We start from the raw sequence: 27,136 nt of genomic DNA on the forward strand, positions 1-27,136 counted from the left end.
GCTAATGCAGCTCACTACATGTGACTTATCAAAGCAGAAAATAACCAAGTAAATGGATGGCTACACAGAAGCTCGCCTGACATTTCAGAGACAGAAAGAAGGAGATTTCCAATATAAATGACGAGCATGTTCACATCCACAAAACATTATCATTTTCTAAATACAAGCAGTTCCCAATAAGACATTTTGGAGGAAAGCCACTGTCTACAATTCATATTTTCCCTTATCACATCTCAGTGTTTGCCAAATCTCCCATAAATGCTGATGTTAATTAGGAAAACACATTTTCCCCCTGCATAGTTCATTTTTGTCTTGCTCTTGAGTTGCTTTATTGGTGAAGCTGCCTTGAGGACAATACCAGTTGGCCAATAAATTCAGCATATGCTTAGTGTCTTTACGTAGGCAGAAATGAGCTTTTCTTCCCGGTCAGACCCTGTGATATGTAATTTCAGGCTTGTTGGATAAAAGGTTAAAGAGGGAAAGCTGGAGGAACACCAGAAATAAACCACTGACAGCCTCAGTCTTTCCTCAGTTGTTAAAACAGCATGGCATACACTTTGTTCTCCCACCTTCTTTTCTTTAAAACAAAATCCCTCTGGCACATTCTAGCAGGTATTTGCTGCCAAGCTTATTTATGTAGAGAAACCTGAGGTGTAGTACTACAGAGTTGTTTACATTATTCTAGTCCAAAACTTTAAACCCATCACCTTTTTCCAGTTAGCTTATCCATACAGCTCTGGGTTTCATTTACATTTTCATCTAGATTACCTTTGTTGCATAGTAAACAGTAACAGGTGATGGAGCCATGGGTTATTTACATTGCAGCTGCCCTCCAAATCATAAAATTGATACGTTCTGAACACTGCTAATCCATTCTAGAAGGGGAAAAAATAAGCAACGTTTTCAGATAGTTTGGAAGGATTATTTTTTAACTCAACAACATAGCCTCTAGAGCTCAGCAAAATTATTCACTATTTTAACGAAACACAGCAAACATCAATATTCCCAGAAAAGGGAACATAAACCCTTGGAAAGAATGAGCTGCCTTGAACAACTCAGCATTTAAGAATATGCTTACATTTCAGCTGTTGAAGCAATCTCACCGTGCACAGTTGTTGCTGTGTAAGTAGCTCCACTGAAGTAATTTTAAAGTGCTGTGCAGAACCTGAGTAAGGACACCAGTGGTGGGCACTAACCATAAAGTCAACCAGGTTTGAAGAGACCTCCAAGATCATCCAGTCCAACCTATGAGCCAGTCCTATCCAATCAACTGGATCATGGCACTAAGTACTTCATCCAGTCTTGTCTTGAACACCTCCAGGGACAGTGACTCCACCATCTCCCCAGGCAGCCTATTCCAATGCCAATCACTCTCTCTGGGAAGAACTTCCTCCTAACATCCAGCCTAGACCTCCACCAGCACAACTTGAGACTGTGTCCCCTTGTTCTCTTACTTGTTGCCTGGCAGAAGAGACCAACCCCCACCTGGCTACAGCCTTCCTTCAGGTAGTTGTAGACAGCAATGAGGTCCCCCCTGAGCCTCCTCTTCTCCAGGCTAAACACCCCCAGCTCCCTCAGCCTCTCCTCATAGGGTTTGTGTTCCAGACCCCTCACCAGCTTTGTTGCCCTTCTCTGGACATGTTCCAGCACCTCAACATCTCTCTTGAATTGAGGAGCCCAGAACTGGACACAGGACTCAAGGTGTGGCCTGACCAGTGCTGAGTCCAGGGGAAGAATAACCTCCCTTGTCCTACTGGCCACACTGTTCCTGATACAGGCCAAGATGCCATTGGCTCTCTTGGCCACCTGGGTGCCCTGATGGCTCATCTTCAGCTACTATCCACCAGCACCCCCATGTCCCTTTCTTCCTGACCACTCTGTCCCCAGCTTGCAGCGCTGCTTGGGGTTGTTGTGGACAAAGTCCAGAACCCTGCACTTGGCCTTGTTAAATCTCATCCCATTGGCCTCTGCCCACCCATGCAGCCTGCCTGGGTCCCTCTGCAGGGCTCTCCTACCTTCCAACAGATCAACACCTGCGTTAATATGGATTAACAATGCCCTTTTGCACTACTAATTATCCCTAACTGTAGTTATGGCTTGTGAGCCGTAATTAATTGGAAGGGTTTGCCACCACTGATTCCCACCTTTGTTATTTGTGTTTTCCATGTAAATATTTTGTGAGGTGTGTGACTAGTTTCTCCCAGTGAAAGTATGGTGAAAATACCAAAAGAAGAGCAGGTCATGTTTTTCTGACCTCTTCAAGCTTCTTCCCTGAGGCAGAAAGGCTGTCTAATAGTTGGAAGGCTAACCAGAGACACAGGAAGGGTTAGTTTCAGGTCCTTGTCCAGCTTGTGAGCACTCTCCATGACCCTCAGGGGAAGCTGCTTATGTTTTACTTCAATGTGTAAAAAAAAAAAGCATTAACAGTCTCTGGAGCAGCTTGGACCCCACACCCTTTTCCTGCTTCCTCTTGGGTAAGAGCCATACCTACTCAGCCATAGAGTCATGCTTCAAAAGGAAGGAGAGAAGAGTTTTCTCTCAGAGCAAATGACCCTAGGATTCTTTTGTATGCAGTAACCAGTGGAAGGAGCAGGACTGATCACCCTGAAGTACCCTTGGGCAGTCACTGGGGAGGTGACAGTTGCAGGTCAGGCATGCAGCCTCCCCGAGCAGCTGTAATCTAGAATCAAGCAGCAGCTGCCAGGTTACTTCATGTAGAGTCTAGTTCAAGAGCACCTGTCACAAGATCCGCATGAGATTTCTGCACTAACCAAAACTCATCAGCTCTGGGGTGCTTCCTCTCCCCCATGCCTTGGTAAAGTACCTATAAATCATAAAATCCTTTAGGTCAGACAAGAGACCTTTAAAAGTACTCTAGTCCAATCCCCCAGCAGCAAGCAGGGACATCTTCCACTAGACCAGGCTGCCCAAAGCCCCATCTAATCTGACCTTGAACATTTCCAGGGATGGGGCATCGACCACCCCTCTGGAAAAATTCTGCCACTGTCTCACTACCCTCATTATAAGAAATTTCTTCTTTATACCTAGTCTAAATCTTCCTTTTCCTCAGGGCAGTCTATGATACTCTTTTCCCCTTTACATTCTTTCAGTAACAAGAGCCACATTCAAACACCGAAACGTTTTCTGTTCTGGTATTCATTTTGCTTCAGTACATTCAAATATATATCTGTACTAAGGTTTCTGACTTCTGCCTGTTTTTGGGGTCCTCAGGAAAAAAAGACAACCATGAAGAAAAAGATAAACGAGATGGAGGAAGATCTAACTCCTGACAGGTAAAGAGAGGACTTGTTTATCAGCGCTTCAGACAGTGAGACTACATCCTGTTTCCATTAGATAGACTGTCAAGCCCTTTAGGTTTTAATTGCACAAGCTGCATCTCAGCACTGCTATGCTTAGCAGCATCAGGAGCCCTACAATATACAAAACATCTTTACTATCAGCTACAAATAGCTATTGAAAGCCTAGATGATAAAAAAGTAGTATTTTACTCATTTGTAGCACATGCACTTTAGCTAAAGCTATTTTTTGCATACCCAGTGAACGTTCCAAACTTCCCACTGCCCCTCCCTTGACTGATGGTTTTACAGCTCCACAAATAACAGGCCCACAAGCCACTGCTTTAATACTACACAGCACAGACCTTGTTTTCCCACATCTTCAACTGTGCATACAAATGAAGATCCCCATTCTGCAGCCACACACCACCAAGGCTTGTCTCCAGTAACTTCAATCAGACTCATTCCAGCATGCAAGGCACATGTAACATTTAGGCAGGATGTTGACCCCCTCTTTTGCCTCTTTCCCAATCTCTCTGCAGGTGCAGAAGCAGCACCTGGCAGTTTTGTTGGCTGTCAGATTTTCCACCCCAACTGAAGCCTGATAAGGGAGGCTGCAGACAGGCTCCTGCACTCCATAAATCACCTTTCATGTCTGAAGTACAATGTACATTAATCAGTCTTATTTATCAATAAGAGTTCTGGCAAATCTGGCAATTTCATGTGCACCCTTTGCCCTTTTAAGCATCCTTATTTTATTTGGAAAATTTGAGAGGATTTCTCCTTTTGACATTGTGTTTTCAGTGAGCTCATGATGCATTCCCTGATAATCTGACCATTTTTCACCTGTACATATAACACAGACATGTAGGCAGAAATATCTCTGCTGGGATCTGCTGACCCAGCAGTAGTGCAGGGCAGGGGGAGACTCCGCTCTCAAGAGAGCAGAAGTGGAGAACAGCATGAAGACACAGTCACCTCGGTGGGAAAAAATGAAAGTCACCCCAAAAATCCATTTGTACAAGACTTGCACAGCAAGATCTGGATTGTTTAGGTGCTAGCATTACACTAGACTTGCACAGCAAGGTCTGGATTGTTTAGGTGCTAGCACTACACAATCAGTGAACAGTCTTTTTACCTGTCTCTATTTAAAATAAATGTGTCATGAATTATAGCAGAGTGTGACCTCTCACACAAGAACAGTGCCAAAGCCTAACAAATATGCTTATATTCTGTGCTTTTAAAACAGCTGTTTTACCTATCTGCTTCTTTACATGGAAACTTACTGCAACACGGAGCCATTTAAGAACATAAACTTTGTAGTAGCTGGCTTTTAATCAGATTTCATGTGGCATTGGTCTCCATGCTTAATCCTTCCCTGCTGAGCATTTCAGAAATAACCAAAAGTGTCTGAGATTCATCTCTGTTTTAGCGTTGTGGAGAGTGCACAGGGGGCTTTAGCCAAAGACTGATCACATCACATGTGCTTGGAGGAGACTCAGGGCATGCATCAATGCATCATTAAGCTTACACAGTAAAAATAGTAAGACAGGAAAAGCAGAAGTCATGCTCCCAATAGAACTCTCAGGTTAGTCCCAGTCTACCTTCTAGTTGTTTTATGATTCATACTCAACACAGAGAAATCATTGAGAAAGAAAGAGCCTGAGTAGCTAAGTCAACATTGCTGAGGCTGCATTACATTTTCTATTAGCTTATTATTACTTGTATCTTAATTGTGCCCACTAACACTGCACAAACACAAAACTTTCCAGCTGAAATGGAAAAGACTGCAGACCTCAAATTGCACGTCAAGTTTTATTAGCCAGCTGAGAAGTGCTAGTAAGTGTTTTTTTATCATAGCCATACCAAAGCATCCCAATTAAGACAGGTGACAGAGTGAATAAACAACTCAGATATTGAAGAGGATGTCAATAGTGCAATGTGAAAGATAGAAAGGTTCAAGTATTGCTTATATTAACAATATCACAAGAACTTCCAGCATAATCCCTGAAACAGTGTCGATCTGTAGAACCCAGTGCCAAAAAATGCCACTGGAACTCTTAGAACTCAAAATGAGAGAGCGTGGAGAGCAACCACACCAACAGAATTACAGGAGCACAGATGTTAGGGGTTGGAAGGGACCTCTGGAGATCTTCAGGTCCAACCCCTGTGGCAGAGCAGAGCCATAGAATCTAGTGCAGATCACAGAAACATATCCAGAGAGGTCTTGAGAGTCTCCAGAGAAGAGGATTCCACAATGTCTCTGGGCAGCCTGTTCCAGTGCTCCATCAGTCTTACAATAATGCAATTCTTCCTCATGCTGAGGTGGAACTTCCTATCCTGTAGTTTATATCCATTTCTCCTTATCCTATCACAGGGCACAAGTGAGCAGAGGCTGTTCCTTCCTCCCTGACACCCAGCCCTCATATATTGATAGACATTTATTAGATCCCCTCTCAGTCTTGTCCTTCCCAGACTAAAAAGCCCCAGGTCTCTCAGCCTCTCCTCCCCTTAATCAGAATTGGTGTATTAAATCCTCAATTACTAGGAGCTATTTCAGCCACAAATTGAGACAAGGGGATAAAAAAAATCCAGAGGAGATGTTGCACCCATTTCCACTTTAATTCTTACCCCCAGACCTCCTCTGCCCAGCATGACCCTAACACTGCACTAGATGGACCGCTGGTTGCGCTGATGAAATAACTCCCAGTGTGCTCCAGATGATATGAGGCTGTCTATTGCAAACAGAATAAATCCCAAGAATTAATGAATTGCTCCTAATTGCAGAGCTAAGTGAATAGGTATAGTAGTGATAAGATTGCTATTATTGTATAATTTAGAAATAATCTCCCAGTAATTGATATTAATGAATGAGTCTATTACACAAGTCATAACTGATCTTGCATCACCTGGAAGCGTGCAATGGAATCAGCACAAGAGGGAGCCATGTGGCCTGTGAGGCAGTAAGAGATTTTTCTTGCCATAACATGGAAAATAGTACTTATTGATTTTATATTGATGACACTAATCACTTTTACCTCTGAGCTACAAAACACATTCGTGAAGCTGGGGGAACAAACAACTCTCAAGCCAGTTCAGCTATTGAAGGACTGAGCTTTTCCTTACAGTGCTCTAGAATTTGAGTAATGTCTCTTATCCATAGGACCATCGATTCTCTGTACAGGGAACTCGTGGAAAAAGGATTACTAATAAAAGCCAAGACTGTGAATCTCTCCGATTACATTGGTAAAGTACACATTTTACAGCTAATATGGTGTTTAATCTAACCAGTCCTCCAGCCGTTCATGTTCACTGACCCCCAAGAGTACTTACACTTTCAGGGCATTCAAACTAACCACGTATGCAAATAAAGTCTGTTTCTGCAGGGTGCTTAGCACCTTTCACTTCTGCTGCTGAAACCAGGATCCTTTTGTAAAGCTGGTGCTTAGCTCCAAGCGCTAACACCTGAAGCCTCAAATGTTTTTGAATGCCAAACAACTCTGAGGTGGAACCAAGCCATCCTTTAAGGAGCACTGGCCAGGCATTGGCAAGACAGTGCAAGTCTGTCGGTCTAGAGGTCATAATCTGTCCAGAGTGTTTCCCACAGAACAGCAAGAGTCATATACTTTCAGCACTTGTTCATTCATCAGAGGGGACTCACCCCCTTAGCTCTACCTCCATGACTGCTCATGAACTTTGAGCAATGTTTTGAGGTATATCTGGCCTTTGAATAAGGCCTCTCTCTGCTTAGTTCTACATTAAATAGTCCTTTTGACCAGTTTCCCTTAGCTGCAGCTGCAGTCAGACATGCAAACTACACTCTACACAGAGCAAAATAACTTATCACCCTGAGGCAGCACAGGGGCCTGACCATCTCCAAAAGCACACATGTGGAGACAGACAGTAAAATCAGGAAAAAAAACCCCAAGATTCAGTTTTTCCAAAGGCCAACATTGCTTGCCTTTGCAAATATCCACAAGCCACATTGCCACTAGGTGTTGGTACAGTGTATATCAGAGCCAGAAAGACTAGATTCTCATACATCACCATGCTACATAAACTTAGAAGCAAAAGTTATTGCCTTCTGAGTCTACTCCCTCTGTGAGGGCTATATTAACAAGTATTCCATCCATTTTTGCTCATTATAAATCACAAAAAAGTTCCTCATCCTCCCAGCCAGTACCATCAAAGTAATTTGTCTAACACATTCCATACCAGAGATGTTTTAAAAGAACATCTTAGCCAGTGGATAATAATTAACAGCTGGTAACACCAAACTTGGAAGCAGGCTGAGATAGCTTTGGACCATCTTTCTCTTAACCCTGAGGTTTGAAGCTTTGGCTTCTCTGCAGCGTAGAGCTGGGTGATAGGTTGGACTGGATGATCTTGCATGTCTCTTCCAACCTAGTTGATTCTATGATTCTGTAATACAAGGGCTGCTCCAAGTTCTCAGCAGCAGAGGATACTGGGCACAGAAATGCAGGGGCCAAGTAATATTCATGTGGCTTCCTGCACCTGTGCCAGGTCCACCACATGTCCTGGTGTAAATGCTGGCCCATGCAGACCAGGCAGGTAGCCCACCCTTGCCAGAACAAGATACAGAAGGCATTTAAAGCTGACCTGAGATCAAGACCTAGCTGCCTTTATTTTTTTATCCTAAAAAACAAAAGCAAAAAACCCTCCCTTTAAGGGTGCAAGGACACAGTTAAACCCTGCAGGAAAAAATAAGTCCTCATCTGCTCAGCTCTTACAGGGCTGAAGCTGAAGGAAGGTCACTGACTCCCAGTTCCTGGGAAAAGGACAAAGAGTGGAACTGTGCTATATAGTGAGTAAAGGCACTGAAATATCCCCCCTCTATGACAAAACGACATCACTGAACTAATTTGCTTGGTGACCTTATCTAAATTAGTCAGAGGATATCCACTGTGATTTATGTTCAGTTGCAATTAAATCCTTTGATACCTTCTAATTAAATCTGTGAAGATTAATTCTTATCCAGTTCTTTTGATTTCTCCTTAAATAAAAGATAAAACCTGAAATGAATTTTCTTCAGAGGGGAGGGGGCAGTTGTGCCAGTGCTTGTCTGCCTGGTTGCCCCCAAATTACAACTTCACTTTCAACTATTGCTAATTTACCTCTGCCTCAGAGAGATCTAGCATCTTGTCTTTTTGTCTCTGATAAAACACAATATACTATTACTTTTCCCAATCATATTCACCATAATGGCATCTAATTTATGCTAAAACAAACCTAAAATCACCGACTACATCAGAACTGGTTTTCCAGCTTGTGGCCATCCTTCTGGATCTTTGCTCTCTACCACGTCTTGTATATGGGCTTTGACAGGGCAAGCAGTGCGATTACAGCTCTGTAACAGGAGCTGAGGCAAGATTAGATCGTTTCAGTTCACGTCAGGGATTCTGAGTTTTCTTAAAGTTGTTTCGTGGAGGGTTTTCTTTTTTAACAACAACAAAAAAATAAAAGGAGAGCTGCAAAGCAAAGAGCCCTGCCAAATTAGGTGACATACTCAAACGTCTAGCATAGCGAGAAGCCGAGATGTGATGGAGCCAGGGGAAAAGCTTGTTAAAGTCTCTTTTTCCCCCTGTTTTAAATCCTTTTGATGGAGCGTGGTTCACTGGGATTCCAGCCCTGCACAATCCCAAATCTAGAAACCCTTTGCCAGCAGCCTGATTTATGGTGCTGCTAATGATTCTTCTCCACAAAGTTTCTGCAAAAGGTTACTTGGGAGCGGCTGCTCTGCTGAATGCCTTCCAGAGGCTGGAAGGTAAAGTCCACAGTGTGTTTAACTTCGTTTGCCACCGCAGTTCACCTTTCAGGTTTCTCGGGGCCGCATTCCACAACACTATTGCCCTGTTTGAGTCCCTGTCCCCTGACAGCACCGGGTTTGCCGAGGACACATTATATTGGTATTCTATGGTAGTTTTTCATTACTTAAGTTATGCATTTTATAACAATGCAGTGTCACATTTATTAAGCCCATGCTTCCTCCCTACAGGCGAGTACAGCTATCTGGGGAGCACACTTCGTCAGATAGATATAGAGCCAATGCCCTCTCTGGCAGATGTCAGACAGCTAATAGCGCTGTATGGAATATTGCCATTAGGTAAGAGCACAGCAAAGATTGCTGGAGGGCAGAATGCAATGGCTTTGCTTCCTGTCAGTAACATGCATCTTTACTGGCTTTGACAGGGCTTGATTAATCGTAATCTAAAGCATTTTGCAGTGTAATTGTTTTTCAATTAAGCCTTCTGAGTGAAGACCATATCATTTTAATAGTGCATAAAGGAGCTTGCACATGCTATTGTCAGGTATTGCGTTTCCATCCCAGCTCTGTTGGCATGTTAACAGTTTGTGAATGGCAGCACATAAAAGGAAATCGCTTGGGAAAGATAATAGCTAAAACAAGCTCCAGTGATCAAAATTAATCAAGTTAAGGGAAGGGCTAAGGTTGCAATTTACCTTTTACAAGCTGGCTAATGTTACTCAGCACTAAACAATGCAATCATTTAAGGAATTAGTCTGGATACATTTTGTACATCAGAGAGAACACTTTCAAGTGCCCTTGCAGTTTTAATGCCAGACTTAGCCAATATCTATCAGGAGTTATTGTTTTTTAATGCAAAATCTATCCCATATTTTACTTGGGAATGGCATTAAGCCAAACTCCAGTGATTGCAAGAAATGCCTGTCTCAAGGGCCTCTGCTTGTACTTCACTTGCATCCTTTTCCATTCCTGATTGGATTTCAGGGATGTTTTAGCTAGCCATGTCTTCCCCCAGGCTTTGCCATTGTCTGCTGCTCCCCTTTACAGGGCAGAGCAGCCAACATCTCCCTGCCTCCCACTCTAGCAAACGGAGCAAAGCTGACACAGAGCTTCTGCTTTTCCCTGCCCTTCACACTCCTTCCAGAAAGAGCAGTGCTCAGACTGGTCGGTACATACCTAGCCCGTGGCTCTCCTCAGGCATTTCCTGGCTTGCTCTGGCCCCAAAGCAGGCTCCATGTGCGGTAGAGAGCTCAGTATTACAGCAAACAAGTCTGCCTCACTCAGGCTTCGGGGTAGAGAAAACAGCTCCTGTTATCCTACAGCTCAGTCTGAAGAGGCAGGTTAACAAACAGGATACTAGCAGCACCTCTGCCTTCAACACAGATGAGACTCTTTCCACTCAAAACACTCTCAGGTGGTTTTGGGTGAACCCTCAGGGGTCGGCTGCAAATTTGACCGCAATCAGCCAAGTGAGTTCAGCTGTTATCACTGACTGCAATGTGGTAATACATATATCAGATAACTCCTCTAAGACTATGTTTTAACACCACCTAATCTAGTGAAATCAAGCCCCAGGACACCCCCCAAGGGAAAATGAAAGAGAACCCATACATCTTCTACCATTTATACACCTGGCTAAAAATCCAGGGAGAAGAGACCCTGGGCTAGTTAAACAAACAACGCATTTGCAATAGCACTTTGAAAAGTGCCTTTGGTTAAAAGAAAAAGAGAGAGCTTGCATGAGCCAAAAAAAAGCCACAGGAATAGCTTCACCTTTTGGATGATAAGTTATGTATGACATTTTGCTTAATTGGACTCAGAACTAGTTAATCATTATATAATAGTGTATATATAGACGGGAAAGTTGTCTCAAAATAGTCACCTGGTGGTGTGGAAAGCTCCATCTTAAATGGCATTGAGAAAATTATAAGCAGATGAAAGGAGAAATAATAGTAAAAGATATACTTCACCTTTAACCACAGAGGAGTCTGCTGCTCCTCTCATAATAAATCTATGTGTAATAGTAATAGATTGGTGCGGAATGACCAAATATTAATAAAGCCTGGGTGGCTGACAACTTCACTAGATCCTACACAGTGCTGGAATAATGGGCATTCATCTTAGCACTCAGTCCATTGTCATGTACTTGGGACATTAAACCATTAGGATACAGACAGGCAGCCTGGCTGGATTTGTTTTGAAAAGCCATTCTTACCTACCTGTCCCTCCATTAAGCCAGAGAACTTCTCCAGGCTAATCCAAAGGCTCTCCCCACAGCCCATCATGTTTTGGGCTAGTTTCCCACACGAGCACCATAGTCTGATGGGCATCAGTCTCAAAGACCTTTCATATCTTTGTAACTATCCCCAACAGAGGATGCAATTCAGCATCAAGACATTGGTGTTACTGCTCTACCAGTGGATATGGTTAAAATATTTGACATTTCCTGCTACTTCCATCTGTGAAGGTTCACCTGTACCTAATCCATACAATGACAAAGCTGCACAGAAAACAAGTTCTATCACCATCAACCACTTGAACCTCTGTGGTTCCCTTTTCATGAAGCAGGCATTTCTTCTGGGCTTTCCCAGGTGGTGGAGCATATTTTTTACAGCCCAGACTGGATTTACTTGGAGCAGCTACTGAATCAGGTTTAGAAATGCTGAGCAGAGCAAGAGATGGCCAGCCACCCTGGCATTTCCATTTGCTCTGCCTAACAAAGGGAACAGAAAAGGATCCTCCTTCCCTTAGCAGATATTGCACATGCTCTGAAGCATGTCCAAAGAAGGGCAATGAAGCTGGTGGAGGGTCTAGAACACAAATCACACGGGGAGCAGCTGAGGGAACTGGGATTGTGTAGCATGGAGTCACCATCCCTGGAGGTATTTAGAAGATGAGTAGATGTAGTTCTTAGGGACATGGTTTTGAGGTGGACTTGGCAGTGCTGGGTTAACAGCTGAACTTGGCAATCTGAAAAGTCTCTTCCAACCTAATCAATTATATGATTCTATACAGCTGCCATGTTCCAGGCTGAGGAATAGCATTAGCTCCTCTGCAGATAAGCTAACACCACACTCAACAGGCACGTGTAGAGGAGATAACAGCAGTGAAGGATTCTGGAGCAGACCTAGCCTAGACTGACAGTCAGAATCTCCAGTGCTTAGTGAACAGCAGTAACATTTAAGAGGAAAAATCATCCACAAAAAGGGAGGTGCACACAAAAGTTAGAGACAAAAACACATGGTAACATCTGGTTTCAAGATTACTGACAAATGCAGCTCCAACAGTCTCATTAGTTTGTTTTCTCTAAAGATAGGGAAGCTGGAAAGTGTCATTTCTGACAGCAGGGGAGGAAGGAATTCTGCTAGAACTATGCACAACATGAATCTATACTCTTGTGCAATTGCAAAAGAAAGTAAGGACCTGCTCCAACACCAAATGCAAAGCTTAAACCACAGGTACACCTCTCACTATGCCTCTGCCTGACAACTGAAAGCAGTTGTCCCTGTGCAGAGTATCAGGCTTCTCTGTACTCATCGCCACCAAGCAGCAGTTCTGTTGCAGTGCTCTTATCTCGTGTCCACCCTCAAAAATTTACTGATTAATTCTAGCTCACAGATTTAGAGCTGAAGTTTGCCCATCAGAAGGTGCACATAAGAGTGGTTGAAAGGATGTTAACTCAAATGTGCTACAGTCACAGCTCCAGTTATACAGAATTGAACCCAAGAGCACTTGTGGCATGTTAAGGAGACAAGAAACTCACATTATAAATTATTTGCTGTAAAGAAAAAAAGAAGAACCATTCTATTACCATTATTGCAGATTTAAATGAAAGCAATAATAGGGCCATGTGACTTTTTACAGGTTCCCAAATAGTCCATGAGAAGGCTCCTTTGATAAAAGCCTTGTTACTAGCTGGACCTGCTGGGGTTGGAAAGAAAATGTTGGTCCATGCCATCTGCACAGAAACAGGAGCCAATCTCTTCAACTTATCTGCTTCCAACATTGCTGGGAAATATCCAGGCAAGATGGGCCTGCAAATGATGCTTCACATGGTTCTCAAGGTATGGTGTTATGTGTACTTCCCTACAAAGCTTGTTCAGTTCATCGCATCTTTTTGTGGAACAAATGTGGAACTGAATCAGACTTCTTGGCGAGGAACATCCACACCAATCATATGAGGGCAAAGCTCCTTGAGGTCCAGAGGCCTGCCAGCACAGTTTGAAACACCCTCTCTGCTTTTATGTTTTCAAAACCACTTGTTGACAGGCAGTGTGTGCACCTCTACAGAGGATTTACAGCCCCTTGAACAACCACACATAGCATCCATATTTTTCACATTAACGTTAGTGCAAGCTTTCTGTTACCATAAATATAAAAAGCATCATAGAGAAAATTGTCTTCTGTTCATATGCACCTCAGACAGGAATGCTGGCCATGCAGCATTTAATCAAATGCTAGACTGGGGGTGGTCAAAAGTGCCTCTTGGACTGTTGCTGTGGAACAGTTCTCCCCTATACTACTCTGTTTACTTCACAAAAAGCTTTTCAAAAGAGAGAATCCTAGTTTAGGATTACATTAACAGAAATACATGAGAAGTTTGGAAATGAATGAAGGCATGTGAACTGTGGAGAACATATTCCAAATCCTCTTCACCATAAAAAGACACTATCCTGGCAGGATCTCTTCCATTTCTGAAGTCCTTGGTGTTTCTCCTAAGGAAGGAAGCTGCTAAACATTTCCAGACAAAATACTCCCAGAAAAAAATACAGCACATAGACTAGGAAAAAGCCAAATGCAATATTTTTCCAATGCCAGAAGCCTACTAAAGGACTGAATTCAAGCTAGCTTTCCCTAGGATTCATCAGATGTGTTTTATTAAGCCCAGTATTACAGCAGCTTGTGACAGGTGCTTCCATCCCCAGAACAGACAGGTTTTGCAGTTAAAGGCAAAACAATCCCCTAAGGACCCCACTTCTTTCTGGTCAGAGCTGTGCTTAAGGAGAAACGACAGCACTGTGGTCATGCACCTTTGATGCTGTCACACTAACACTGGGTCTAGCACTCCCTGATACAAACTAGGGCCATTATACTCTCTCTTCTCCCTCTGCTCTGCACATTTCACCCTTCTCCACTTAGTTCCTCTGCCCCCATCAGTGGTAAAGCACACGTCTGTCTGCAGGCATCACACACACACACCATCCTTTCTGTTATTTAGACCCTGATAGAGCAAAAGGCCTTTAAACACAGGATTCAGGAGGGCAGTTTTTCACTCTTGTGGAAGGTTCCAGTGGAAGATACTAAGGTTTTCTGTATGCACACATATAATATATAAAATAACTGGAACATAATGCACGTGTGTACAGTTATAGAATCATAGAATGGTAGAGGTTGGAAGGGACCTCTGGAGATCAAACCCACACTAGATGCACACATCAGATATGCAAACATATTCTTAGATTATGTATAATATAGATATAGGTGTATAAAAACTTCAGTATGTGGAAAAATGTAAGGAAACAAATGGAAACATAATCCAGTAACTCCCCATGGGGAGCAGCCTGAGCTCACATTTCTACTGCAGCTCTTACAAAAGCAGCAATGACACTTTGGTGAACCTCTGTTTGCCACAATGGAAGCTGCTCCCAGTCAGTCACATGGAATAATGGCTGTCCAGGCACTTGCTTATCAAAAGATTACATGTTCCAGCTGCAACAGCAGTATTGCTTCAAAATCCATTCTTTGAACAACAGAACAAATGGCAGAGAGAATCTCACTCCAAAGGATACATCATCTGCCTCTTCCTTTCTCTGCAGACTCATAGATATGGCACTAGCTTGTGTTGCCATCATTCAGATCAACTATAGGCAATTTCCATTCCCAGCTCCTTAAGTTGTTTCACCTTTCCCTGCCACCTTCTGTCCCCATTGCTGAGTCACCGATTTGTTCAATCTGATGATGATTTTCACCTGGATTCTCTAGGTTCTCAGAGCCAGGCTGGAAGGAATTCTCCATCCACACAGGCTCTTGCCTCTGCACTTACAATCCCTTCTCTTTTTGGTCCTGACAATGACAAATGTGTCTCATTTTCCCTCTCTGGGAACTCTCAAGACAGATGCAACCATCCACTGCATTCTTCCTGCCATCAGTTGATATTTTTTCATACCTAATGCTCCTGTCCAGTATGATTGTCCTGCACCTAGGATAGAACAACTCCATGCAACAGCACAAATGGGTCCTGGCTGTAGCCTACCAGGTAGATAGCTGCTTTGCAGGAAAGAAACAGGAGTTCTTAAGGACAGCAAGTTTAACACTGATCAAGGTGTGTCCATGCTGCAAAAATACTGGCCCATATCAGCAACAGTATAGCCATACCCTTAAAGCAGTTAATTATTCCCCATTATTTGGCACTTATGAGACCCCAGTTGGACACTGTGTCTGGTATTGACCTACCTTGTTAAGAAACAAACATTGACAAGCAAACAGCTCTAGTGAAGAGCCATGAAGATAAGGAGGCTGGAGTGCATGAGGGTAAGAAGAACAAATGCACTCATTTCAGCTTAAAAGAAGACTGGAGCAAGAAGGAGTCTATCTGGTCTTTTCAGGGACTTCACAGAATAATACTGAGAACTGAGCCTGACTTTTCCAAGAGCTGCTCAGCAACAGGACAAGAGGCAATGGACACAAGTTGCAGCAAGTGAAATTCTTTCTATATGAGGGAAAACGTTTCACAAAGAATTGCAGTATGCAGAATCCTTTGTATCCTGATTTGTAGGAATCTATTGTTACCCAAGCTGAAGCAAACATGGGCCACACACATTGAAAACCAATACCTTAAGGGGAAGCTGGACACTGCTATTGGCCCCCAAAGAGGTTTATTTACCATGGTAAAAAAAGTCTGTTGTAAACATATTTGGATTTTTTGGTAAGACTGAAATACAGAGTGGGACATACAGCAGACAAGCCACGAAAGCAAATAGCATCTTGCAGCTGACACCTAGTGTTTAATATTCACAGCTCTCAGTCTGACACACCATGGCACACCTTGTTAAAGTGCCTTGCACGCAGGTGATCACTGAAAGATTCATCACATCTCCATAATCAAATGCTTCTGGTCCTGTTTTTCACAAGCAGCAACTGACAATCGTCAAGCAAGCTTTGCACATCAGCTTTCCAGAACTGCCTTCACGGAGAGCTAGGCACACAGAATAGAGACCTTGCACTCACTGCTGCCAGTGAACAACAAGAAATATCACAGTATCACCAAGGTTGGAAGAGACCTCATAGATCAAGTCCCACCCTTTACCACAGAGCTCAAGGCCAGACCATGGCACCAAGTGCCACGTCCAATCCTGCCTTGAACAGCTCCAGGGACGGCAACTCCACCACCTCCCCGGGCAGCCCATTCCAGTGCCCAATGACTCTCTCAGTGAAGAACTTTCTCCTCACCTCCAGCCTAAATCTCCCCTGGCGCAGCCTGAGGCTGTGTCCTCTCGTTTTGGCGCTGGCCACCTGAGAGAAGAGAGCAACCTCCTCCTGGCCACAACCACCCCTCAGGTAGTTGTAGACAGCAATAAGGTCACCCCTGAGCCTCCTCTTCTCCAGGCTAAACAATCCCAGCTCTCTCAGCCTCTCCTCATAGGGCTGTGCTCAAGGCCTCTCACCAGCCTCGTCGCCCTTCTCTGGACACGCTCAAGCATCTCAATGTCCCTCCTAAACTGGGGGGCCCAGAACTGAACACAGGACTCAAGGTGTGGTCTAACCAAAGCAAAGTACAGGGGCAGAATGACCTCTCTGCTCCTGCTGGCCACACCATTGCTGATGCAGGCCAGGATGCCACTGGCTCTCTTGGCCACCTGGGCACACTGCTGGCTCATGTTCAGGTGGGTATCAATCAGTACCCCCAGATCCCTCTCTGTCTGGCTGCTCTCCAGCCACTCCGACCCCAGCTTGTATCTCTGTATGGGGTTGTTGTGGCCAAAGTGCAGCACCCGGCACTTGGAGCTATTGTGACTTTTTTTCCCTGTTATCTTGTGAGCTGTGTAACCATCACTAAACACCAAGATTAAGTAAATGAGAATGAATGGTGCTCTGTGATAAAGGTGAAGTGAACTTGCACTTCCGATTACCTGTCACATCTGCAAACAACTGAGCTTCTGTAATGAAAGGAAACTCTGGAAAATGTGAAATGACCATTAGGAAACTCTGCCCATAAATGAGTGCTGCCTGCTGGCAACTGTTTTGTGGGAGACACCCTAAACAAGTGAATAGCAGTGGGGAGAAAAAAAAATACAAGAAACTTTAATTTGTTTCAGATGCAAGAGCCAAAATTCCCCATCACCACCACCCCCTTTCCTTATTTCAGGAGGAGACTTGCAAGAGACATACCAGCCCTGAATCAAAAGAGAAGGCTATGTGTTAACTCAAAGCAGGTATTTTACATGTCACACAGAGGAAATGACTTCTCATACCAGAACAGGAAAGCACCACCATTTCTATCTGCCTATCCAAAGGATATGTAGGGAAGATTAATATTAAATAGGAAAAACAATTGCAAGAAGCTGCAAACATTAAGCCCAAGCAATTGTGTTCTCTAAAAGGACACAGCAAAGCCTGCCAGGTCGGTTCTGCTTCACAGTCAAAAAGGAGGATCTCTCTCTAATATAGAAACACTTCCTAGCAGTCCCCTGAGCAAAACTTATCCTAGAATCATAAAATCAACCAGGTTGGAAGAGACCTCCAAGATCATCCAGTCCAACCTAGCACCCAGCCCTGTCCAGTCATCTAGACCGTGGCACTAAGTGCCTCATCCAGGCTTTTCTTGAACACCTCCAGGGACGGTGCCTCCCCCTCCTCCTTGGGCAGCCCATTCCAATGCCAATCACTCTCTCTGAAGAACTTCCTCCTAACATCCAGCCTATACCTCCCCCGGCACAACTTGAGACTGTGTCTCCTTGTTCTGTTGCTGGTTGCCTGGCAGAAGAGACCAACCTCCACCTGGCTACAGCCTCCCTTCAGGTAGTTGTAGACAGCAATGAGGTCTCCCTGAGCCTCCTCTTCTCCAGGCTGAACGAGCCCAGCTCCCTCAGCCTCTCCTCATAGGGTTTGTGTTCCAGGCCCCTCACCAGCCTTGTTGCCTTTCTCTGGACACCTTCCAGCACTTCAACATCTCTCTCGAATTGAGGAGCCCAGAACTGGACACAGGATTCAAGGTGTGGCCTTACCAGTGCTGAGTCCAGGGGAAGAATAACCTCCCTCGTCCTACTGGCCACACTGTTCCTATCCTTCAACCCTGAACCAGAACGTGCTGGACTATCTCAGTGAACCCACATTTTCCATGTATTACTCTGAACTTTGTGGAGCCCTCTGCCAGCTGTACCAACTGAAGGCTTGGCTCTCCCATGATCCTTTCAGGGCACTAAACACTGCTGAAGTAAAATAGCTTGTGTAAGAGCTACAAAGAATGATAGCGAAGGATGCATAGAAACAAAACTCCAGAAAGGTTCCAGGAGAAAAGGCATGGCTCCACCACACAGAAGTGTAAAACGCAGGTAGTTCATGAGGCTTCACTCCAAAGCAATAAAAATGACAAGCACTGGCCTTCCCTTAGCCACCATAAGGCAGCCATCAGGTTAATCACTACCAGAGGGAGGCAGCTCCTCTCGGGTCTTTTACCAGGGCCACAGCAGCACACAGAAAGCACATTGTACAAAAAGCCACACATGGGGAAGCGTTATTAGTGCAACACTGACCAGGCTAAAAGGTTGGGAAAGAGGTGGCCAGGAGGAAATACCAGCAGAGAAATTGTGTATGTATATCAACAGCTCAAGTGTGCGCTGTGCAGCCGTCTCTACTGAACAAGGAGGTTTACAGAGCAGCAAGCTGCAGAAATATTTCAACACCATCGCTGTTAGGGGACTCTTATCAGGCTGTTTGGTTATGCTATTCAGCAAGTCAGAGGTGACTATAGAAGTGCGACACTCAAGAAGGAATAGAGTGGAGTTTAAGAATAAATGATGTAATGCCAGCATTTACAAGCAACATCATCTTGAAGTCTGTCATTTTAGATTTTTTTCCACTGAATCAAGTTAGCTTATTCTTAGCCACTGCTGTGTTGGCCCTTTGGGCAGGTCATTTTCCTGGCAGTCAGAAGAACCAGGTGCAGCTTGCCCAAGTACATTGGCTGAAGTCTCTGTGTATTTCACATTTCCATGCCACACAAGGCTCTTCCATTACAGCTGAGATTTGGGAACAGTCCAGTCACCCTTCTCCACGGGCATCCCATTATCTTCTCCTGAGGCAGTTCAGCATGCTAGAAACCTATCCCCTTGAAGTGTTAATTATCACCAGTGCTCAAATATATAGCGTTATTTCTGTGACCGTGCAGCTTTATGTTCTGTCACCCTATGTGCTAGTTTGAAGCTACCTAGAATGCTTTGGTGAGAAAAACTAGATTACAGGCTGTGAAAGAGAAATAGTGGTGATGTCTACTTCACTCATAGGCTTGCTGAGATGTATAAGAACAAGAGTAAAAACATAGATAAGGCATTTGTGCACAGCCTGGACTCTGAGATGCATTTCTCTCTAACCTCACCTTCGGTCTGATTAATCCACCTGCTTCCTAACCCCCCTGGCTGACCCTCCATTCTTCCTTGGGGCACAAGGCAACATCTGGGGTAAGGTTGAGGGGTGAGAGAAGGTGGAAGGGTGGTTGGGAGCCCCTCCTGGAGACTCAGGTTTCTGGGAGGGCTGTTGTGTTTCTATACTACCTTTTATGTTGTATATTTCTGTACATAACTGTGTATATTGTAAATATCTGCTTGTGTATTGTGCTAAGCTGTAAATAATAAGCTTCATTCAAGCTGGCTGAGTCTAGTCTGGGTGATTTCCAAAGTATGGGGGGGCAGGTAACAACCAAACCACTACACCCTAATATCAAAAATCTAAATGACCTCATTGCTGTCTACAGTTACCTGAAGGGAGGTTGTAGCCAGATGGGGGTTGGTCTCATCTCCCAGGCAACCAGCAATAGAACAAGGGGACACAGTCTCAAGTTGTGCCAGGAGAGGTATAGTCTGGATGTTAGGAGTAAGTTTTTCCCAGAGAGAGTGATTTGCCATTGGAATGGGCTGCCCAGGGAGGTGGTGGAGTCACCATCCCTGGAGGTGTTCAAGCAAAGCCTGGATGAGGCACTTGGTGTCATGGTCTAGTTGACTGGCTAGGGCTGGGTGCTAGGTTGGACTGGATGATCTTGGAGGTCTCTTCCAACCTGGTCTATTCTATTCTATTCTAAATGCATCCTGTTGGAGAACTATTTATAGTTCTTTTCTAACAAGGCAGAATGCAGTGCCACCTTCACTGTATCACTGCAGTGTTTGCCTGCTGAGGCTCCCACAGAGAAGGTCTCATCACAAGTTTCAGCATCTTGCTGCTTTAACTGCTTTGAAGGACTTCTGAGCAGTTTTCAGCAATTGCTGGAGCTTCCAGAACACCTTACTCTTGGTCCTTTTAAAAAAGCTAACAATTCCATCATTGTTGGGAACTGGCTGAAGGAGAGGGGACACAAGCCCCTAGAAGCTTGTACAATCAGGCCCTTGACGTGAGGTCTAAGTGTATTGAGACACAGTTAAGCCACAGCAGTGTATGTGAAGAAGAAAAGGATCTTGTCCTTGAGCCTTCTGATAAACAGCTTCTGTGGGTCTGTGTCCAGATTAGGAGGGAAATAGGAGGAAGCTGCAAATTCCAATCTCTAGATGTACCGCGTCGCATGCTGGGTGCGCTCACTTTCTCACCCTAACTGAAGTGTCTGTGCTTTGTGACTTGAAGCCTGATGCTCTCAATAAACCTCAGATTGCCTTGCAAGCTAGCTCATATTGAGTCGTGCAGGGTCAGGAAAGCCAAGAGACCTCATGGCCTTCAAGTTCCTGGGAGCCTTATTCCCAGGTGTGCTACACATGTATTTCCCGCGTGTCCTACAAGATCCGTCTTCATTTCCAAGTGTAGCAATCTAACTGTTAGACTCCAGCTCTCAACTTTGAAACGTTTAACCCAAGGCTTTCAAACATGCTGATAAACATTGACGGGCAGCATGACGAGAAGGATTTTTCCCACTCACGATTTTCTCGGGAGGAGCAGCAAATCAACCCTCCGCCACCATCCCGAGAGCAGTTGGTGGTGTCGGGTGCGGGATTAGAAGGGTTAAGGAGCCATCTGCTGGCAGCTCCCACAAATTGTTGAATGCAGCAAAGCTAATAAAATTTCAATTACAAATTAATTATGTACAGTGCATTTAATTATCCATGGATTCAAACTGTCCATGGATAATTCAGAGGAAGCACTTTCATGGGGGGTATCCAGTCTGCTACGTATCTGCCAACCATTTAAATGAGATGCCAGTGGATTCTGGGTGTCTGGTCTGTCTCTGAAAAAGAAAAAGACACAGCCAGGCCCAAACACAGATTTTGGTCCTAGTAATGTGTAACAACACCAGAAAAATAGGTACAGGCCACTTAATCAATATAAATCATTGCCTCAAAACCAGAAAGCAGAGGAAGCTATCTCTTTAAGAAAGAGCCAGAATTGAGGTTATTCACTTAGTGGGGAAATAAAGGGGACCAAAAAAAAGGTGGCAGGTGTGACAGTAAGCATTCTTCCTCAAGAGTGAAAAAGAAAGTGCAGTCTGATTTAAAACTTAGGGCTCTGTTTTAGAGGGCTGCTAAGTGCTGAAGTCATCTGTGAGCCAAATGGGGAAGATCTGTACCTCTGACTCTGGTGGCCTCACTGAAAGGACAACATGGTTCCCTTTGAAGTTCACAAGCAGAGTTCAACTACTGCCAGCAGCTTTCATAGCCTCTGTAACCTTCCCCACCCTCACTCCCCCCTGTCACATCACACTGCAGCATCAAACTCAGGTATGGAGGATATACTGCAGAATGGATAGACAGCTCTCCAGACTTCATACATCTGCATCACCTCACAAAGCAAAAGTACCAGAAGAAAAATGTTCTACTTATGAAGCAGATGCACTGCACATCTTCAGCCAAATGCACAGCATCTCTTTAGCCATAAAGATGAGTGAAGTGGGGAGAAAACACTACAGCGACAGCAGATCCCACAGTGACAGAGTCTATCAGGGTGGTAATGCATACACACGGTCTGAAAACTGGTGTAGAGTGCATGCCACCAGCCTGCTCTTCATTCAGGCTTCAAGGAGGGCAGTCTCCCACTGTCTTATCTCCCTCCTGAAAGCTGCTCCAGGCACACAGAGCAAGAGCAAAAATATCAGTTGCTTCAGAAGGTGAAAGTCACCATCAGAAAAGCCTCAACTGATAATGCCTTCATTAGCAGAGCTGGGTAGGGGTCTCCAAGTCAGTTTCCTCATGCCACAGTAGATTTCATGATGGGTGAACAAAAAAAACCTCAGTTCTTTAGGTTGCTAAAAGAACCTTGGGGTTTCTTTAAACAGTACCTATATTTTTCTTTCTCAGTCTTAATTTTATGAAGACTGCTGCTTCTCCCATCTCTGCTATATTGCCATGCTACCTCATTGCTCTTTTTTCACCCTTGGTGTCCAAGTCTATTTACAGACACTCAGGAACTAACTGAATTCATCTGCAAGTGCAAATCATAAGGTCTGACTTGCATTTTCTGCAGGTGTCCAAGCCCCTGACTAGCAGGATATTCAGCAGAAAAGTCCCTAAGGCTGCTGCACTGCTCAATTCAATGAAAGTCACAAGCTTGCCCTCTCAAACATACCTTGCAGAGCGTGTGCAGGCTTAGGAATATATCAAACATACCTCTGCAGATAGATAAATAGGAGATGGATTAAAAGAAGCACCTGTCATTAATGTGGTAGAGAATAGTGTCTACAGTTTTACTCTGTCATCTCATTCCAGCTTGTATACTTGATACACTGCCAGACCGAGATGTTACCCCTTAAGTTCCACATGCAGATGAACACATCACTGCTTAGGACCACGTTAGTTTCTCCATGATTTTCACGTCTTTCATACTGCAGCAGGGTTTTGTGGGGGTTTTTTAATCCTCATTATTAATGATGAACATTGAGTTCCTGCCTTCCAACAAAGGGAAAAAGCTCTGTTTTCCTCCACAAAGCTGTTCCTAGTTTGGAGGTAGCACTTGACACACTCTAGGACAAGTAAAGTGTCACATGCTGAAGATGGCATTGTTTCCTCTTCACCCCAGCAGCACAGCAGAGCGTACAAGTTTAACAGCTCTCGTCTCCTGTCTTGCCCCTCTCTCCAATCCATTTTTACTGTGCAGAAACACACACAGTCTTGGGACCTTTGGAATGTGTCCCTCAAAATGAGATGTGATGCTTTGTGGAAAGATATTCATGGCTTAATTCTTTCTGCACTGACTGTCAATCAGACGCTCAGACTATGATGTATACAACCTATCAATTTTGTAAGCTTCGTTCCTGGAAGCAGCAATTTCAACTGGAAGTAAAAAAAAGCAGGGCAGAAGAACATGGTCTTTCTCATTACCCATTGACTCCTCAAGCCATCACTTTTGTTGCTGAGCAAACTAGCACGGCTCTGAGAGCCTCTGGAAAGTGATTAAAATTTGGCAGCAGAATGTCTAAACCACTGGCGTTTCTATAGCAATAGGGAGAGTGCAAGATGTGAAAAAGCCTGTAGCATTGCTGCCATCCTGCTGTGAACCAGAGGTATAGTGCTTCTGACTTTGGAGATGGAAAGCCCATTTATACAGAGACCCCCTTTTGCAAATTGAACAGGTTCCATTTTAATTCTTGGGCAAACTACAAGTTAAGCATTCTCTTGCAAGCCAGAAGATTGCATGTCAGCCTATTTTGCTTAGAGATTAGTGCCCTGATTTCTCATGCAATAGCCGTGTCTTGCCTGTTGCCCCATGTGTATTGTCCTCAAAACCAGGGAGGGATTCCATGGGCAAGGGCAGCCAGTCAAAAGCTGCTTGTGGTCTATTACTTGCCATTGAACTCCAAATCTAAGCTTCCTTTTGCAGAACCATGGTCAAATTTGGGTTGAGAATTGAAAAATAAGCATAGCAGTCAAAATTACTCAATTTGGGTTGTGCTTTTAAGGTTAGATTCCTAACTGGAAACGGGTTGATTTGCCAAGGCTGCTGAGCAAAGCCAGGGCTATCCATGACTGCTGAATATTTCTGGGGGGGGTGGGAGAGGGGGAAGGCTAATTGTAGCTGCTGAAATATGGGTTCAAATGCATAGTTGCATGCATTCAGGTACGAAATTCTAGCCATTTTAATCAACTCCTTGCCTTCTTCCCCTGGTTCCCTTAGGTGGCTAGGCAATTGCAGCCTTCAGTTTTATGGATTGGAGACACAGAAAGAATATTTTCTAAAGCAGTTCAAAAGGCTGAAGGAGAGGTGAGTTGCTCCTTTTTATTTCTGTGTAGATAATTTCCCCTGTTGCATTACAGCCAGCACAAAGGAGTAAGTGTATGTCTTAGCTTTGCACATACCACTATGACCAGACCTGCCAAAGCTTGCTTGATAATAGCTTGTCTCACTATCGCTTTTTTTCCTTTTAAGACCATCTTGTGACTTCTTAAGAGGCCCCAAGAGGTCATTTCTTTCCTACACACCTATACTTGCTTTATTTAAAAATAGTCCAGTCACTGCTCATCAGTGCACTGAAAAGTAGTAGAGAATAATGGAGGATTTCAAAATACCAGGCAAGAAGCTAAAAAAGTTAAGATGATCTTGAATTGTTCAGCTCTATTAATTTGAGAAATTGGATGGAGCCAAAATGAACAATAACATAACAAGGATAAATTTCCACTGTGAAAACAAAGAACCTACATTAAATAGTTATGTTTACAGATTATTTTCTTTAGGCTCCCAGGAGTCCTATTGCCATTGCTTCCTTTCCTTCCTCACTTGTTCAGCTTCCCCACTAGAAAGAAAATTAAAGCACTACCCAACAGGCACAGCAACCCAACTACCATAGCACAGAGCAATTTGCCCTAAAATCTGATTAGATTCATGCTGCTTGCGAAAGATTTTGCTTTAGAACTCCATTAAAACGTGCAAAAATTAAGCCTGTATTCTCAAGGTGAGTCCTATGCATTCTGGCCGTGGGATGGACACAAGCCTCTCTTTTGGAAGACCAATGAAGCAACACCTGGGATGAGGGTGTTAGTTTTATGAGGGCTGCATGAGCTGATGGGCTTGTGGTGCTTGATGCCCTCTAGTGGTCCCCACGCCAAAGGGAACCTTCCTCTCGGGCTCAAACCTTTACAGCAAGTGCAACTCGGGATGAGAAATAAGACTAGGGGACAACGATTGCTTGGAGTATTTAAGGTCGTTTGATAGTCCACCAATAAGGATAAAGTTATCCTTCTGCCCACCTCCAAGTCAGGATATCACCTCTACTCCTGTTATCAGATCCTGAGACCTGCAGGTATTTAAGAAAAGGTCTCACGTTCTTGGTGCAAGTGAATGGTCCCAGGCTTGAAATAACTCATGTCCCACATAATTCACAGTCTAACTCATTTTTGAAGACAGAAAGCATGAAACAGTAGGGACAGGCAGTGGTAACTGGCAGTCTGGGGAGCCTTCCTTAAGAGCACTAGAATTTTGGAGAAAATAAGCTAAGCCCAGTTCTCAGGAAGCAAAAGAGAGCAGAAGCTACTTTGCTCATCCCAGTGTGACATTTCTGGCACTATGACTGAGAACTTGGGAAAAGGAAGCTCTCAATTCCTCAAATACCCACTAGAAAAGCAGTCTTTCTCTAAGCCTCCCTAGAGGATGCAAAGCAGTAAAGTATGAAATACGTTATGGCAACCCAGTTGTTACCCAGGATGATAGGCAAACAGTTCAGCCACTCTGTTAAAAAAAAAAAAATAGGCTTAGCTTCACAATTCATCCCACTTTTCTCCAGCCCAGGTCCACACAGAGTCTGGAATCTTAGCTTGCCTCTTCAACAGCCCTTCTTGGCACTGACCCGTTTCTTTCAAAGTGGAAGAGATAGTCTTAGCTTTCAAAACATGTCCCTGAAATGTGTGTGCCACAGACACACATTGATTTCACAAGCATAACAAGAGCTGCTGACACAAGTGCCAGTCTGCCTTAGTCGGCTCAACATGAGTGTTTAGCTCCATCTCTGAGACTGGTTCAATCATTTAACACTTTTAAAGTTAAGATTCCTACAAGCTGAGCAATGAACACTTGTTGCAACCCACTCTAGACCAGTGGGAATCCATGAGTATCGTCTGTCACTCCCTAAAAAATTATGTTCTAGAAGTGTGGGATACATTAGGACTCATTTTCATGAGTGATAGGTGAAAGAGGAGCCAGAGGATTGTTTTAAAAATTCTCAGCATTTCCTGGTAGAGTCACTTTTTCCAGCAGAAGATACACTGAAAGCCCAGAAAACACCATGCCTCACTTGAAGCAGCTATTACCTTCTATTAGCCATTCAACTGAGATGAGATTCCTCCACACCCCCACCTCCAGACCTAAATGTAATTTGATAAGTCTGAGTTTTCTAGCAATATTGATAACTCAAAACACCTTAGAGTACATTTGTACTTCCATTTCTTCATATGTGCTGGAAAGAAATCTTAAAGCCTATGAATAGCAACATAAAAATCATAGTCATTTAGCTAGCATAAGATGTGTTAAAAACAAAATAAATCCACATTTCAGTCACTGTTGTGCCCAGACCTCCTTAACAGAGCAAAGGTGGCCAAAACTTCCAAGGCTGATTGGTAACAACATCTTGTTTAATCATCAGAGAACAAAGTAAAAGCTTCCCAAGAAGAGAATTACAAAGTTTGGATAGCACCATGTGATTTGAAGTCATGTCCTTAGACAGCAAACACTGTTTAGGTATGGGCACTCAACATCCTTTCTTTCAGATCAAGAGAAATGCAAATCCTTTGCTCCCAAGTTGACCTACTGTGCTTACAACACAGTTTTGGGAGTGAGTGCAGGTATCTTGCTCTCCTAGGACTGTTGGGTGCATAGGCACAAGAAGGAGATCTAAAAATGGTAGCTGACTGCATGATGGCCACAGACATAGTTCATCCAA

General features: G+C 43.9%; 1 protein-coding gene across 1 annotated transcript in view; it reads left to right on the forward strand.

Moving 5' to 3' along the window:
• The window catches only part of IQCA1 (IQ motif containing with AAA domain 1), a 119,075-nt gene that overhangs the window by 77,392 nt on the left and 14,547 nt on the right, over positions 1-27,136 (forward strand). The window contains exons 11-15 of the mRNA XM_064159586.1: positions 3,232-3,293; positions 6,460-6,542; positions 9,313-9,420; positions 12,946-13,145; positions 24,382-24,468. Coding sequence (XP_064015656.1) covers positions 3,232-3,293; positions 6,460-6,542; positions 9,313-9,420; positions 12,946-13,145; positions 24,382-24,468 — 540 coding nt within the window. The remainder of the gene's footprint in view (positions 1-3,231; positions 3,294-6,459; positions 6,543-9,312; positions 9,421-12,945; positions 13,146-24,381; positions 24,469-27,136) is intronic.

Source organism: Pogoniulus pusillus, chromosome 2 (assembly GCF_015220805.1).
Source record: "Pogoniulus pusillus isolate bPogPus1 chromosome 2, bPogPus1.pri, whole genome shotgun sequence".
Classification (NCBI taxonomy): Eukaryota; Metazoa; Chordata; class Aves; order Piciformes; family Lybiidae; genus Pogoniulus; species Pogoniulus pusillus.